The sequence below is a fragment of the Eretmochelys imbricata genome, chromosome 20, assembly GCF_965152235.1.
Source record: "Eretmochelys imbricata isolate rEreImb1 chromosome 20, rEreImb1.hap1, whole genome shotgun sequence".
Taxonomy (NCBI): Eukaryota; Metazoa; Chordata; order Testudines; family Cheloniidae; genus Eretmochelys; species Eretmochelys imbricata.
Window position 1 is genome coordinate 17,891,095 of NC_135591.1, and position 14,733 is coordinate 17,905,827.

Consider the following 14,733-nt stretch of genomic DNA (forward strand, 5'->3'; position numbering starts at 1 on the left):
CTAGTCCGGGAAAATCTACCCCCATCCTGGTCTGTCCAAACTCTCCAGCCCTGACATGCCCTCTGAACCAGGAAAGCCACAAGGGCAGAGCTTAATCTGTGCCAGGGCTGAGCCCCTGAACCTCTGGGCTTGGCAGTTCAGAGCCCTGGCACCTCCCGGCTTGCTGTGTCAGTTATGAAAGTAAAAACATTGCTTGAGTCCTGGCACCTCATTACTTGAGTCCCGACCCCACTTTCGTTACAAATGAAGCACTGCACGGAGGGTCGGTGTAAAGCAGCCCAGGACCCCCTGGGGAGTCTGTCAGGGCTGCTTTCAGGTTTCTCTGCAGCACTGGAAGATCTGGTCTCACAGCCGGCTCTGTGGAATGCGTTGGAGTGGTTTGACTCCTTCCGTTGCCCACCCAGACAACGCCCGGATGGTACCTGGTTCGCTGGTGCCAACCACGGTCGTGCAGTCAATGCTCATCGAGTCGCTTTGAGCGTTTGGTTCGATCATCTTCCCTGCCCGACTGCAGTTATCCGTAACCCGCAGGGCTGCAATGGCTGGGGGCAGAAGGAGAAGTTCTTCACTGCGCTGCTTTGAAAGCTACCCTCCATTTAGCACATGGCCTGATTCTCCTCCCACTCCTGGGGCAGAAGGGAGCAACGCTGCTGTAAAACCAGCAGGGCTGAGAGAAGAATCAGGACCCCAGATTGTCTATGTCCTTTGTGCCTTGCCCCTAGCACAATGGGGCCCTGGTCCATCATGATTGCAGCTCACAATCCTGCTACTAGCCGTGATCAGAGCCTCGTTGTGCTGGGCACCATAGGCAAATGCAGTAAGAGACCACTCCTGCCCCAAACAGCAGGAAGGGTTTGTGTCCTCATTTCACAGACAGGGAAACATAAGCACCAAGCGATTTGCCAAGGTCACTCAAAGAACCTTTGACATAGGCAGGAATGGCACCCGACTCTCTTATGCTTCAGCCCAGCACCTTAGCCCCAAGGCCACGCTTCAGCGCTGAGAGCAGCTAGGGTGGTGCTCAGAACTGTGTGGAGGTTTTTCCTTACTCATCGTCTCAGTTGTGATAGTCTGCGGCTTGTTCTCGGGACTTTTTTGAGCAGCTTCCAAGGCGGCCAATTCTACGCGTTGCAGAAAGGCAGTGGCTGCCCATGTGACCTCCTCTTTGCTCCCAGTAGACTGCTGGGCAGTGGCATTGAAAAGCGAATCAAGAGAAGTGAAGACTTTCTGGGGTTTAAAAAGAAGATTCCCAGAGTAAAGCAGGGGCTGTCAAACAGTGGCCCACTGGTTAACAGAGAGATGGTCCCATGGATCCACCACTGATCCTCCCCATTCACCATCACAGAACATCCCAGGGCAGCTACAACTGCTTACATGGATGGGTGATTTTAGGCAGGCTTTTAGGGTCCCCTCCCCCTCCACGTGCTTCTTATAGTCTGGCCCTCCGCTCCACATGGTTCCCACGCTGCTCAGGTCCCAGCTCCCATCAAGATAGTGCCTCATTCCCTTTGCCCCAAGACATTCATCACCCACTCTTGGGTGGCAGCTGAAATTCCACTCGCTGTTGGCTCCAGTCTATTCTTCTTGAGTAGAAGCAACTAAGCCTTGTTTTCAGAGGCTTTTAAAGACTCCCCCCAGGTTCATCTTTGGAAGGAAGTATCTGGAGACCGGTTGGGGACAAAGAGGAGGGACTTTGCCTCGGGGGGCAGGGACTGGCAAATACAGGTGCATAGCCTCTGACCTTCAGCAATACTGACTGGTTTCCATGGCCACATGCAGATTCCAGGCTCTTTGTGGTCTGATTCAGGATGGTGCAAAATCTGTTGCTTTTCTGGTTTCCCTGTAGGGGAATCATGGAAAAAGGAGTTTATGCTGTAACATATCTATCTATCTACTGGAGGGTGGAAGATGGGTGTCCATGTCCACCCACCTGTTCTGTCCCTCTTAATCCACTGTATCTTTCTATCCATCCTCTGTCTAGCTCTTTCTCCATCCACCCATCTTCTCCGCCTCCACCCTTCTCTAGGTACCAGCTCCAGTCCATCCATCCTCCCTCTCTCCAGACTATCCAACCCAGAAGCAGCACACACACTGTCTGAGAGCACTACACAAACTCCACACACACACACCCCACATCCATACTCTCCCTTTTCCCCTCCTGCCCTGCCCACGAAGATGCCCCAGTTTGGACTCACTCGACACATACGTGCTGGGTGGTGTTGCCGCACTGGCTTTTGAAATCGTCTCCTTGCAGAATCCCGGGCTGGCAGATAAAGAGATTTTCTAGGGAAGGAAGGAGGGAGCCAACATTGGAGCCTCTCTTATAAGGATCAAATCTCTTTATAATGCGATCAAAGCATCATTACACTTCTGGGCACAGAAATGAAACCCGGCAAAGTCCAGACGACAGCAGAGCTGATGCGAAAGCTAAAGGGATTGGTTTATGGGGCCCCAAGAAGGTGGCACCACTCCAGAGGCAACTGTCCCCATAACAACAATATGAAGAATTTGCATGGGTGCAGTTGGCTCCTGTATACTACTGCCTACAAAACATACAAGGGCCTAGCTACACACACACACACACACACACACACACTGGTTTGTGGGCAGCTTCTGAACCACGGACCAGAGAGAGCCCCACTAGAGGGCTCACAGACCACTGTTAGCCTTTGGGGCCATCAGGGCCTGATTATATTACATGAGTTTCCCAAGACAGCTTGTAGTGACTGGTACCTGTGCAGTTCAAGGTGTGGGGGTCACCAGGTTTCCAAGAGGTCCCACTGGGGGAAGAATAACCTAGAGGACACTGGCAGGTGACACTCCCTGGGGTATTGATGCAGATGCTGTGAGGGCCACAGACTGATGGGACCTGAGAACATTCATCAATATCTAAACAGAAGAATATGGAATCAATTATTCACCACAGTGGCAGTTACAGGCTCAAACCAAGATCAGGTCCCCGTTGTGCAGGGCACTGCACAGACAAGGATGCACAGGGGATGTCTACATTGCACACTAAGCCTGGTCTCTGACTCAGGTTTTAGCCCAAGCCCCCCATGCAATCACACCCAAATTAATCAGACTCGGGGCAGCAAGCACTCAGGACCCAAGTCCTAGCATCTGGGTACTAGAGGGGTGGGTCAGAGTCTGAGACATGCTTCAACTCAGGTCCAAGTTCTGTCATTTTGCAGCGTGGATGCACCTCAAACCACAGACTGAACTCAGAAGGTCTGTGCAGTGCAGTATGGATGCGTTAGCGCGGCTGCAAGACCTGGGTCCAGCAACTGTAAACCCTGGTTAACAATGCAGTGTGGACACACAAGCACTGGCTGAGAAACACTGAGTCCACAAGCCTGGGTCCCACAGATGGTGGAGAGATACCCAGAGAGACAGTCCCTGCCCCAGAGAGCTTTGAATCTAAACAGACGTGACAGTCAAAGGGAATACGGTGATCCCTGCTGTGCAGATGAGGAGCTCAGGCAGATCGCTCGGATGACACTGAGGACCCAGCATAGGAAATACCTCGTGGATGAGCCCAGAGGGCCATCTGGTCCAGCGACTACCATCAAGGCATTCACAGCAATTGTTACCTGTGCACTTCAGGCTGGGGAAACCAACTGTCCCCGTGACAGTATCATAGCCCTTTAAGCATTTGCAGATGAAATTCCCATTGGTGTTGTTGCAGATAGTGTTAGTGTCACAGGGCGAGGGCACTTGATGACATTAACGTCTACACAGGAAAACATGGAACCTATCATTGTGTAGTCGCTGTGGGGAAGCATGGATATGCAATGTTATGTTTGCTATGGTACAGTAATTACAGTTACACTCTGATAGTCCTTTGACTCTGCCATGGAGAGACCTTCGAGTAAATGACAATAAAGGCCTTGTTATCTTTCTAAACTATATGCTCTAATTCAATCAGGTTTTTGAGCTTAAGGTAGGAATGGCTGGGAGGAATTCTCTAGCCTGTGATATACAGGAGGTCAGATTATATATTATCACAATAGCCCCTTTATATGAATCCACAGAACAAGTGTGTTAACACTCCAGGAGTTCTTGCGAGTCCCTCAGATGAAATCCACTGCCAATACAATACCAATAGAAATATTGCTCATCACACCAGAAAGTCCACTTCACTTTTCACGCTGGTCTTTTGAAGGTGCTGTGCAAAGGAACAAACATCTTCAAAAGATGAGCATGGCAACTTATATTCATAAGTCTGCTAGTCACTAAAAATCATGGTCTCAGGACAGCTCTACAATACAGACCGATATTGTTAAAATATGTTGCTCAGGAGTGTGAAGAATCCACATCCCTGAGTGATTGAGTTATACCAACCTAACCCGCCTTGGGTAGACAGGCTACATTCAAGGCCAGATTCACCCATAGGCTAATAAAGCTATAGCCTTAGGCCCTCCTATTTTTAGGCCCTACCGTAGGCCCTCCATTCCACATTGAAGTAACAGCCGAGAGACAGTAGCGGGGCCATCGGAATTTTTTTGTCTCATTAGATATTGAGATGTACAAATTAATCCATCACGACTGTGAATTCAATTTATGGGGTTGTGATTTTGTCTTTGGGGGCTAAATTAGTGTTTGTGGGTGTGACGGGTTGGATCACAGTTGGCAACCCCAAGGGGGTTTCTGATGTGCCAAAACTACTTCTGCCCTTGCTTTCCCTGCTGTCCCACCTTGGGACTTCAGTGCCCTTCCTGGTTTGAGCCAGACCTGCTAGCCTGCTGAAAACCCAGACCCAGGTCTGAACCATGTCCCCTAACAGCTGTAGGCTCAACTAAAAGCAGCTTAGGAAGTGTTCCTGTCTTTAACACTCAGATGCCTAACTCCCAATGGGGTCCAAGCCCCAAATAAATCTATTTTACCCTGTATAAAGCTTACACAGGGTAAACCCATAAATTGTTCGCCCTCTATAACACTGATAGAGATATGCACAGCTGTTTGCCCCCACCCCAGGTATTAATACATACTCTGGGTTAATTAATAAGTAAAAAGTGATATTAAATACAGACAGTAGGATTTAAGTGGTTCTAAGTAATGGCAGACAGAACAAAGTGAATTACCAAGCAAAATAAAATAGAACATGCAAGTCTAGGTCTAATACAGTAAGAAAACTGAATACAGATAAAAACCTCACTCTCAGAGGAATTCCAGTAAGCTTCCTTTTACAGACTAGTCTCCTTCTAGTCTGGTCCAGCAATCACTCACCCCCCGTGTAGTTACTGTCCTTTGTTCCAGTTTCTTTCATAGAATCATAGAATATCAGGGTTGGAAGGGACCTCAGGAGGTCATCTAGTCCAACCCACTGCTCAAAGCAGGACTGATCCCCAATTAAATCATCCCAGCCAGGGCTTTGTCAAGCCTGACCTTAAAAATATTTAAGGAAGGAGATTCCACCACCTCCCTAGGTAACGCATTCCAGTGTTTCACCACCCTTATAGTGAAAAAGTTTTTCCTAATATCCAACCTAAATCTCCCCCACTGCAACTTGAGACAATTACTCCTTGTTCTGTCATCTGCTACCACTGAGAACAGTCTAGAGCCATCCCCTTTGGAACCCTCTTTCAGGTAGTTGAAAGCAGCTATCAAATCCCCCCACATTCTTCTCTTCCATAGACTAAACATCCCCAGTTCCCTCAGCCTCTCCTCATAATTCATGTGTTCCAGTCCCCTAATCATTTTTGTTGCCCTCCGCTGGACTCTTTCCAATTTTTCCCACATCCTTCTTGTAGTGTGGGGCCCAAAACTGGACAAGTACTCCAGATGAGGCCTCACCAGTGTCGAATAGAGGGGAACGATCACGTCCCTCGATCTGCTAGCAATGCCCCTACTTCTACATCCCAAAATGCCATTGTCCTTCTTGGCAACAAGGGCACACTGCTGACTCACATCTAGCTTCTCGTCCACTGTAACCCCTAGGTCCTTTTCTGCAGAACTGCTGCCAAGCCATTCGGTCCCTAGTTTGTAGCGGTGCATGGGATTCTTCTGTCCTAAGTGCAGGACTCTGCACTTGTCCTTGTTGAACCTCATCAGATTTCTTTTGGCCCAATCCTCCAATTTGACTAGGTCCCTCTGTATCCTATCCCTACCCTCCAGCGTATCTACCACTCCTCCCAGTTTAGTGTCATCTGCAAACTTGCTGAGCATGCAATCCACACTGTCCTCCAGATCATTTATGAAGCTATTGAACAAAACCGGCCCCAGGACCGACCCTTGGGGCACTCCACTTGATACCAGCTGCCAACTAGACATGGAGCCATTGATCACTACCTGTTGAGCCCGACAATCTAGCCAGCTTTCTATCCACCTTATAGTCCATTCATCCAGCCCATACTTCTTTAACTTGCTGGCAAGAATACTGTGGGAGACAGCATCAAAAGCTTTGCTAAAATCAAGGAACAACACGTCCACTGCTTTCATCCACAGAACCAGTTATCTCGTCATACAAGGCAATTAGATTACTCAGGCATGACTTGCCCTTGGTGAATCCATGCTGACTGTTCCTGATCACTTTCCTCTCCTCTAAGAATTGATTCCTTGAGGACCTGCTCCATGATTTTTCCAGGGACTGAGGTGAAGCTGACTGGCCTGTAGTTCCCAGGATCCTCCTTCTTCCCTTTTTTAAAGATGGGCACTACATTAGCCTTCTTCCAGTCGTCCGGGACTTCCCCCAGTCGCCATGAGTTTTCAAAGATAATGGCCAATGGCTCTGCAATCACATCTGCCAACTCCTTTAGCACTCTTGGATGCAACGCATCCGACCCCATGGACTTGCGCATGTCCAGCTTTTCTAAATAGTCCCGAACCACTTCTTTCTCCACAGAGGGCTGGTCACCTCCTCCCCATGCTGTGCAGTTATCCTTGAGGGTGGAGAGGCTCTCTTTAGCCAGCTGAAGACAAAATGGAGGGGTCTCCCCAGGCTCTCTTGTGGGAGGAGACCCCCTCCTCTCTCCTATGCAAAGTCCAGCTCCAAGATGGAGTTTTGGGATCACATGGTCAAGTCACATGTCCATGCATGACTCAGTTTTTAAAGGCAGCAGCCATTGTCCACATGCAACCTTGAACGTCCTCAGGGAGACTTCTTATGTGGATTGGAGCCTTCCAAGATCCATTGTGCGTTAAGTGCTTCTTGATTGGGCACTTAACTTGCAAATTCCTATCTAAAGAAGCTGACCAAATACATTACTAAGGCTACTTAAAAAAAATCAAGCAAGTACACAGCCAATATTCATAACTTTGAATACAAAAAACAATACGTGCATACAAATAGGATGAATAGATTCAGTAGATCATAACCTTTACAGAGATGTTACATGGCATATGTAGCATAAAACATATTCCAGTTATGTCATATATACATTCATAAGCATATTTCCATAAATGCTTACGGGGTGCACAGTCACAGCGGGCCCAGGCAATACTGACCTTTGTACCCAGTAGGCCTACACTGGACAATAGAAACCATGTCGAAGAAAGGAGGATGGCAGAAATGGAAGGAGACCAAAGAAAGATGGCAAAGGCAAGATGTAGTGCTGGAAGGAACTTCTCTCCTAACGTTCTTTCCTCCTACTCAGTCTGGTGGTGAGAAAGTCCAGGAGAATACCAGCCTAAGTGAATGGGCTGCACCTCCTGTGTCTTACCCTAGCTGCAGTCTCACCCCCACTCTGAAGACTTTTTCTAGTGACAGTAATACAAAAATATCCTTCTCCAACGATCCAGGTGAATGGGACATGACATCAAGATCTCATTGCATACTGGACTGAGAAGGGCCCACAGAAATGCCGGGATCTAGATGCTAACTTTTCATTGACAAAGCGAGAACACACCAATCAGAATCGTTATCTGACCAAATCAATGTTTGAATAGGTGAAGCCTAACAAACTGATTGGCAAGCGAGAATGGCTCATGTATTCACTTTCTAAGAAGAAAGTGAACTTGTTTTTATTGCTGCCTGTTTTCTGATACCAAAAAGTGGGGAATATTCTGCAAAAGCTTCAACGATGGGAAGAATACTCTATACCAGTGGTTCCCAAACTTGTTCCACCGCTTGTGCGGGGAAAGCCCCTGGCGGTCCGGGCCGGTTTGTCTACCTGCCGTGTCCGCAGGTTCGGCTGATCGCGGCTCCCAGTGACCGCGGTTCACTACTCCAGGCCAATGGGAGCTGCTGGAAGTGGCGTGGGCCGAGGGACGTACTGGGCTTTCCCTGCACAAGTGGCAGGACTAGTCTGCGTATCACTGTTCTATACATTACCAATCATGCAATGAGGATATAGATATAGATATTCAGGCCTGTCTGTAAAGGCCTAGACTCTAAGAATCTAGGTGTATTCTCATCACTTGGCTCGTTATAGAGGTACAAAAGAAAGAATCAAAATCACTGTCTGCTGGTGTAAGGGCCTTCTCTTACTGTGACAGCCTGAGGCCCTGTTCTTAGGCTAAGGCCTTTGGCTAAGCAGCAGAGGCAGCCATAAGCTGGGAAGCGACCGGTCACCTCCTCACATTCCAAACTAGTCACACTGAAATAAGGGGCTATTGGGCTGTTAGGCATTATCAGGACAGGATTGTATTCCTATCACCTCCAGAGAAAGGGAAGTGCCTAGAAAATGACAGGTTTCAGGGTAACAGCCATGTTAGTCTGTATTCGCAAAAAGAAAAGGAGTACTTGTGGCACCTTAGTTTCTAAGGTGCCACAAGTACTCCTTTTCTTTTTGTCTAGAAAATGTAAAGGAAACTTAGTTTGATAGCATCCTGTCTGGCAAGAACTCACTTATCAATAGCAGGGATGTGAAATCCTCACTTCTGTATTGTCTTGTCATTATAGTTCCCACTTTGCTATTGTTTGTCTGTCTGGATAATCTCTGTCTGGTTCTGTGATTGTTTCTGTCTGCTGTATAATTAACTTTGCTGGGTGTAAACTAATTAAGGTGGTGGGATATAATTGGTTACATAATCATGTTACAATATGTTAGGATTGGTTAGTTAAATTTCAGGAAAATGATTGGTTAAGGTATAGCTAAGCAGAACTCAAGTTTTACTATATAATCTGTAGTCAATGAGGAAGTGAGTGGGTGTGTGGGGGAGATGGGAACAGGGAATGGGAGTAAGGAAGTTGGAATCATGTTTGGCTAAGGGTAGGAATGGGAACAGGGACACAGTGTAAGGCTCTGTGGTGTCAGAGCTGGGAAGGAGGATACTAAGGAAGGAAACTGGAATCATGCTTGCTGGAAGTTCACCCCAATAAACATCGAACTGTTTGCACCTTTGGACTTCGGGTATTGTTGCTCTCTGTTCATGCGAGAAGGACCAGGGAAGTAAGTGGGTGAAGGAATAAGCCCCCTAACAAGTCTCATACATTGTTAGGTAGCAGCTGCCATGCCTGAAAGTAAGTTAGTGGCAGAATTGATACCCAAATGGAAAACCAGTTTTTGAAGCTCATGCTTATTGGAAGAATGTTCTTAGATGCATAGTTGAAACCATAGTTTTTCTTGCTGAGCATGGTCTGTCATTCCGTGGCTCAGATGAGACTGTTGGATCAAAACATAATGGCAATTACCTTGGCGTTCTAGAGATAATCGTTAAGTTTGATTCTTTCTTAGCTCAGCACATCAATGAACACGCAAATCATGGAAAAGGCCATACTTCATATCTATCAAAAAGACTATTTGTGATGAATTCATTGCACTGCTAGCAAAGAAGACGCTATCAGTCATTGTAGAAGAGATCAAAGATGTTGACTCAACACTGGATGTGTCACAGGTAGATCAGCTGACTGTCATCTTGTGTTATGTGCTATCCAGTGGACCAGTTGAGCATTTCATGACCTTCATAAACATCACCAGCCACACAGGGGAGAAACTTGCCTCGTACCGACTCAATTTCCTCACCGAAAATGGGATTGACAGCAGCCTTTGTCGTGGCCAAAGCAAGTAATATGAGCTGCAAATATTCAGGGACACAGACAAAGATAAGAGAGCCCGATGCTCTGGTTGATTACATACCGTGTGCTGCCCACTCACTCGACTTTGTTGGCCAGTCTGCCGTGGATTGTTGTGTTGCAGCAGTTTCTTTTCCTGGATTTGTCCAAGAATTGTACAATTTTTTCTAGGCATCAACCAGTTGTTGGATGATTCTTAGAGATTCACTACAAAAGGGATGTTCAGTGCCCAAATCACTCTCAGGGACAGGGCACAGTGCCAATGGTGAAGCTGTGAATGCAGTTGTTCTGGGATACCACAACATCATTGAAGCGTTAGAGAGCATCAAGGATGATGAATCTCAAAAATCAGCAACAAGGAAAGATGTGAAGATCCCCAGTGATGCAATGCTTACTTTGGAAACTGGTATTTGTGTGAGGTCTGGAATGATATACTTCAGCCATTCAGCAAGTGCAGTCTAAGCTTACAAAGTGCTCAAATTGGTCTTTCCACTGCTGTAAGCCTAATGAGGAGTCTTGGAAGTGTTCAACAAATGTGGGATAGTTTTGATGACTATGAAATTCAGAAAAAAAAGAAAAGGAGTACTTGTGGCACCTTAGCGACTACTCCTTTTCTTTTTTTGCGAATACAGACTAACACAGCTGTTACTCTGAAACATGAAATTCAGGGGGCTGCAAGGACTCCTAACCATGACTGTAAGTCAGCCAAACACCGCAAAAGACAGAAGACATATGATGACGCAACTGCCCACTCATTCAGTGACAAGGAGGCCTTCACAGTTAATACCTTCATCATAATCATCGACAAACTGAAGAGTTCATTAGAACATCAGATCGAGGCTTCTGAACTCTGTGTATAAGCTAATCCATAGGTTTATCCGGTATATCACCCTCCTTCACCAGCAGGTTATGAAGTTCCCCTATTAAACCATTTATAAACTGGCTTTTCACAAAGGATTCTCTCATGGCTTGCCACTGGGCATACGTTCCTATCTGCGTTGCCAGTTCCAAATTGAGCATAGCAAATTCTGCTGCACTCAAGCCATCTCCCAGCCAGGTGGTGCAGGGAAAGAACTATCAAATAGTCTCCACAAGGCACTCAAATAACTATGCGGGAGATCCCCTTCCTGCCACCTTATGGCTTGCCATTCCTCCTGGTATTTCAGAAGGGCTAGTTCCCCACCACAGCAGTCGTATAACTGTTTGCATAACTGTCTACAGAACCCACAATCCACGCTGCAAAGCTGCTGCCAAAATGCAAAGGAGAAAACACTGCAGCACAGTGCCTAGCTTTCTCATCAGTCTGCTCTTTTGTGGAGAGCAACAGCAGGAAGTCTGCCAAGGGCTCTCAGATTCCAGGCTCATCTGCAGGAGCAGCATGTCTTCTCAGGCAAAAGTGCTTTTGCCATCTTAAAGAGTCATCCCCTGGTTAATTGGAGATTCACTAACTGGGGATCTGTAAACAGGAAATTTACAAATCAGCGGAAAGACAGTTCGGCGCTCATATCCTGCCTCCCCACAAGACCCAGCAAGGGTATTTCCAGCATAAAACCGATGCAGTATAAAAAGGGGGACAAAAATGCCTGTACCCACCTACCCTGTCTACCTGATCTCTGTCTGCTTATAACATCAGTGAATCCTTGAAAAACACTGAACTAAGGGAAGTGGTCCCAGAATGAAAGGAAATCCAGCCTGGGAACTGAGAACTTCCTGCAGCATCTGGGTGTAGTGAGAAGGATGTTGGCTTCAAATCTTATTTAGCTTGGTAACGTTTAGGAATTAGCTTGAGGTTTTCTCTTTTCATTTCTTTTGTAACCAATTCTGACTTTTGTGCCTTACCACTTAAAAACTCTCTCTCGTTAATAAACATGTTTTACTGTTTGATCTAAACCAGTGTGTTTGGGAAACCTCTACTTGAGATAACAAAGGCTGGTGCATAAACATTACCCTTTGTTGGAATGTCAGACTACCTATGAGCTTACACTGTCCAAGGGTCTATTGAGCAGTATAGCATACACATTTCAGGGGACACAAGGCTGGGAGTGGGGGTATATGGGTGTTTCCCTGTATCTATTCATGGATGGCTGGGACAGCATTCATGTAAACATCTGGGAGTGATTTTGCAGGCCATTGGCTGTACATGAGCAGGCCAGGAGTGGCTGGTCTGACAGTAAAGCAGCGTAAAAGGTATCCCAGGATAGAGAGTTAAGGGGACACAGCAGTTCAGGTTGTACCCTGGGGAATTTCACAATAGGAATGAAGGATGGGAGTTGGGAGTAGAGAGGTTCTGATCCTGTGGACAGGAATCTTGGCTCCCATTCCAGGCACTGGAGCGGAGTGTCCACTAATGGGAACAGATTCTTCTGCATGCTCATACACAAGCCTGGCTCCTTCAGCCTTATTCCCCCTTCCGCCCCCGCCAACTTGTCCCTGTCCCAGTGCTGTCTCTTACCATCCCTGGCTCTTGTCCCCGTCCCAATCTGAACGCCTCAGGTGTCTCATCCCATCCCAGTCTCTTTTCCCAGCCAGTCCCAGTTCCCCTGCATCCCAGCTCCTCATCCCATTTATCTTTCTCCTCCCCTCCAAGTTTCCAGCTGTGCCAACTCCCCCCGCCAATATTAACCAGTCCCACTGAGTCCCAGTGTCCCTCAGTCCAAGCTCCTTGTTGTTCCCCCAGCCCAGCTCCTCAACCCAGTCTCTTTCCCTGGCCAGTTCCATCTTCCCCCTGTTGCCTGGACTGATCTGTCTCCCCGCCCTACTTCCACACACTGGTTTCCAGTCCCAGTTTCCCATCCCAGTTCCTCATCCAACCGCAGTCTCCTCCACCAAAGACTGTCTCTCAGTTTGCCCCCATTTCCCTTCCCAGCTCCCAGGCTCAGTCTCCACCAGTAAGTTCCACAGGTTAACATAGCATTGCTTAAAACAAAAGCATTTCCTCTGATCCATTTAGGGGTCAGATTGTGATTAGCAGCCTCCCCCCAAACCCTCTCCACAGGCTGCACAAGGGTCACTGCTTCCACCCTGCCGCCCATGGTGGTTTGCGGTGCCCCAAAAGAGGGTAGGGAAAGAGGTGGGGCCATAATATGCTCCTCCCCTCTGCACTTGCCAAAGGATCTGTCTGGCCACATGAAGCTGGAATTGCAACATGTGAAGAATGTATCGGGATGGGGGCGGGACATTCCCCATATACCCTGGGCTGCTCAGGGAAAGATTCAGCCCCAGCAGGGTTGTACAGCTTCATGCCACCCCTGACCCAGGGCTCTGTGCCTATTGCTCAGTCTAATCTTACCCTGCTGCTTTTTGGTTTGACTAGACATCCCCTGGTTCATGGGGGGGGGAAGATTGACAGCTATTGGGGGGCTGTGGATCATCCCTTTCCTGCTTTTAGGGCATGCCTGCCCTTCGAGCTGGGGGCGTAATTCCCAGCTCGAGGAGACATACTCATGCTAGCTCCCATCAAGCCAGCATGCTAGAAGTAGAGCGTGACCTCAGCAGCATGATCTAAGGCGCTAGGTACAGACTGGGGGCAACTAGCCTGTCCCACCATTGCACCAGCCTGGCTACCCTCTATTGTTAGCATGCTGTCTCCGTGAGCGGAGAATCGCACCCCCAGCTGGAAGTGTAGACACGGCCTCAGTCACTGTGTCGCGTTCGCCAGTCAGCAGAGCGCATGGATACATGGCTTTTCTGGCAAGAGCTTCTCGCAAGTGCAGTAGAGCACCCTACATTACAGTCACCCCATTACAGGGCTCCCGCTCGCTTAGCTGGGCTCCGGAGCCGAAACTCACCGACACACTTCACTCTTGGATCAGTGAATGGTTCGTCCCCAAAACTAGGCACAAACCCGGCTTTGCAGGTGCAGTGGTAGCCCCCAGGGATGTTTTGACAAGTTGCAAGATCAGGACAAGTAGACGAATTCACACAGATGTCATCTGTTAAAGGAAGAAGGAATCGTGTCATTTAAAGAGAGCAACGGATAACCCTTTGCACCTTTTGTTTGACTTCTTCAGTGTCGTTTACATTCATTCATCCATCCAGTTAATCATGCAGCGAGGGAGAAAGGGTGGAGCCAGCAGAGCATGTGGCTGGGGTGGGAGAACCAAGCCAGCTGGCTGACACTTCTGAAGGCATCAGGTGAGGGAACAAATCCCCATCCCTCTCCGCCTCCCCAGAAGCCCCAAAAGGAAAAGCAGGAGGAGGTAGGGAGGTATGGATGGAGGACTGGTGTTGGGGGCAGGGAGGATCTGAGCTGGCTTCAATGAGTTTTCAACCAACATATGGGTTTCCTAGTCTGCACCAGTGAGTCCCACAGGTTAACACTACACTGGGGAAAATCAAAGCCTTCATTTTTATCCATTTGATGGTGACTGGCCCCGACATGGCACACAGGAGGCGGGATGCACACAGAAAACCTCCCCGCCAGCGGCTGCATGAGGTACATTGCTTCTTCTTGGTGGGTCACAGTCCCACAAATGGGGGTTGAGAAACAGGTAGGGCCACAGTATGCTCCTCCCCTCCGCACTTGCCCAAGGTCTCTCCGACCACATAGAGGGAAGTATGTGGGATTCCCCCAGAAGAATGTAAGGGCAAGTGGGGACCTCTACACCCTGGGTGGCTCAGCAGCTTCCTCACCCAGGGCTGTGGGCAGTTTGCACATGGGTGCTTTCCAGTTTCATTGGATGTCCCTGACTTCATTGATGGCCAGATTAACAGGCAGGGGAAGCCAAGTCATTAAATCTCCTGGCCCTGGATCATTTCTTCCTTGGTCTCTTAGTCACATT

General features: G+C 48.1%; 1 protein-coding gene across 1 annotated transcript in view; it reads right to left on the reverse strand.

Annotated features, from left to right (window-relative positions):
- Positions 1 to 14,733, reverse strand: part of LOC144277436 (adhesion G protein-coupled receptor E3-like) — a 39,663-nt gene that overhangs the window by 15,712 nt on the left and 9,218 nt on the right. The window contains 6 exon segments of the mRNA XM_077838182.1: positions 423 to 542; positions 1,050 to 1,227; positions 1,742 to 1,840; positions 2,207 to 2,283; positions 2,734 to 2,889; positions 13,741 to 13,884. Coding sequence (XP_077694308.1) covers positions 423 to 542; positions 1,050 to 1,227; positions 1,742 to 1,840; positions 2,207 to 2,283; positions 2,734 to 2,889; positions 13,741 to 13,884 — 774 coding nt within the window.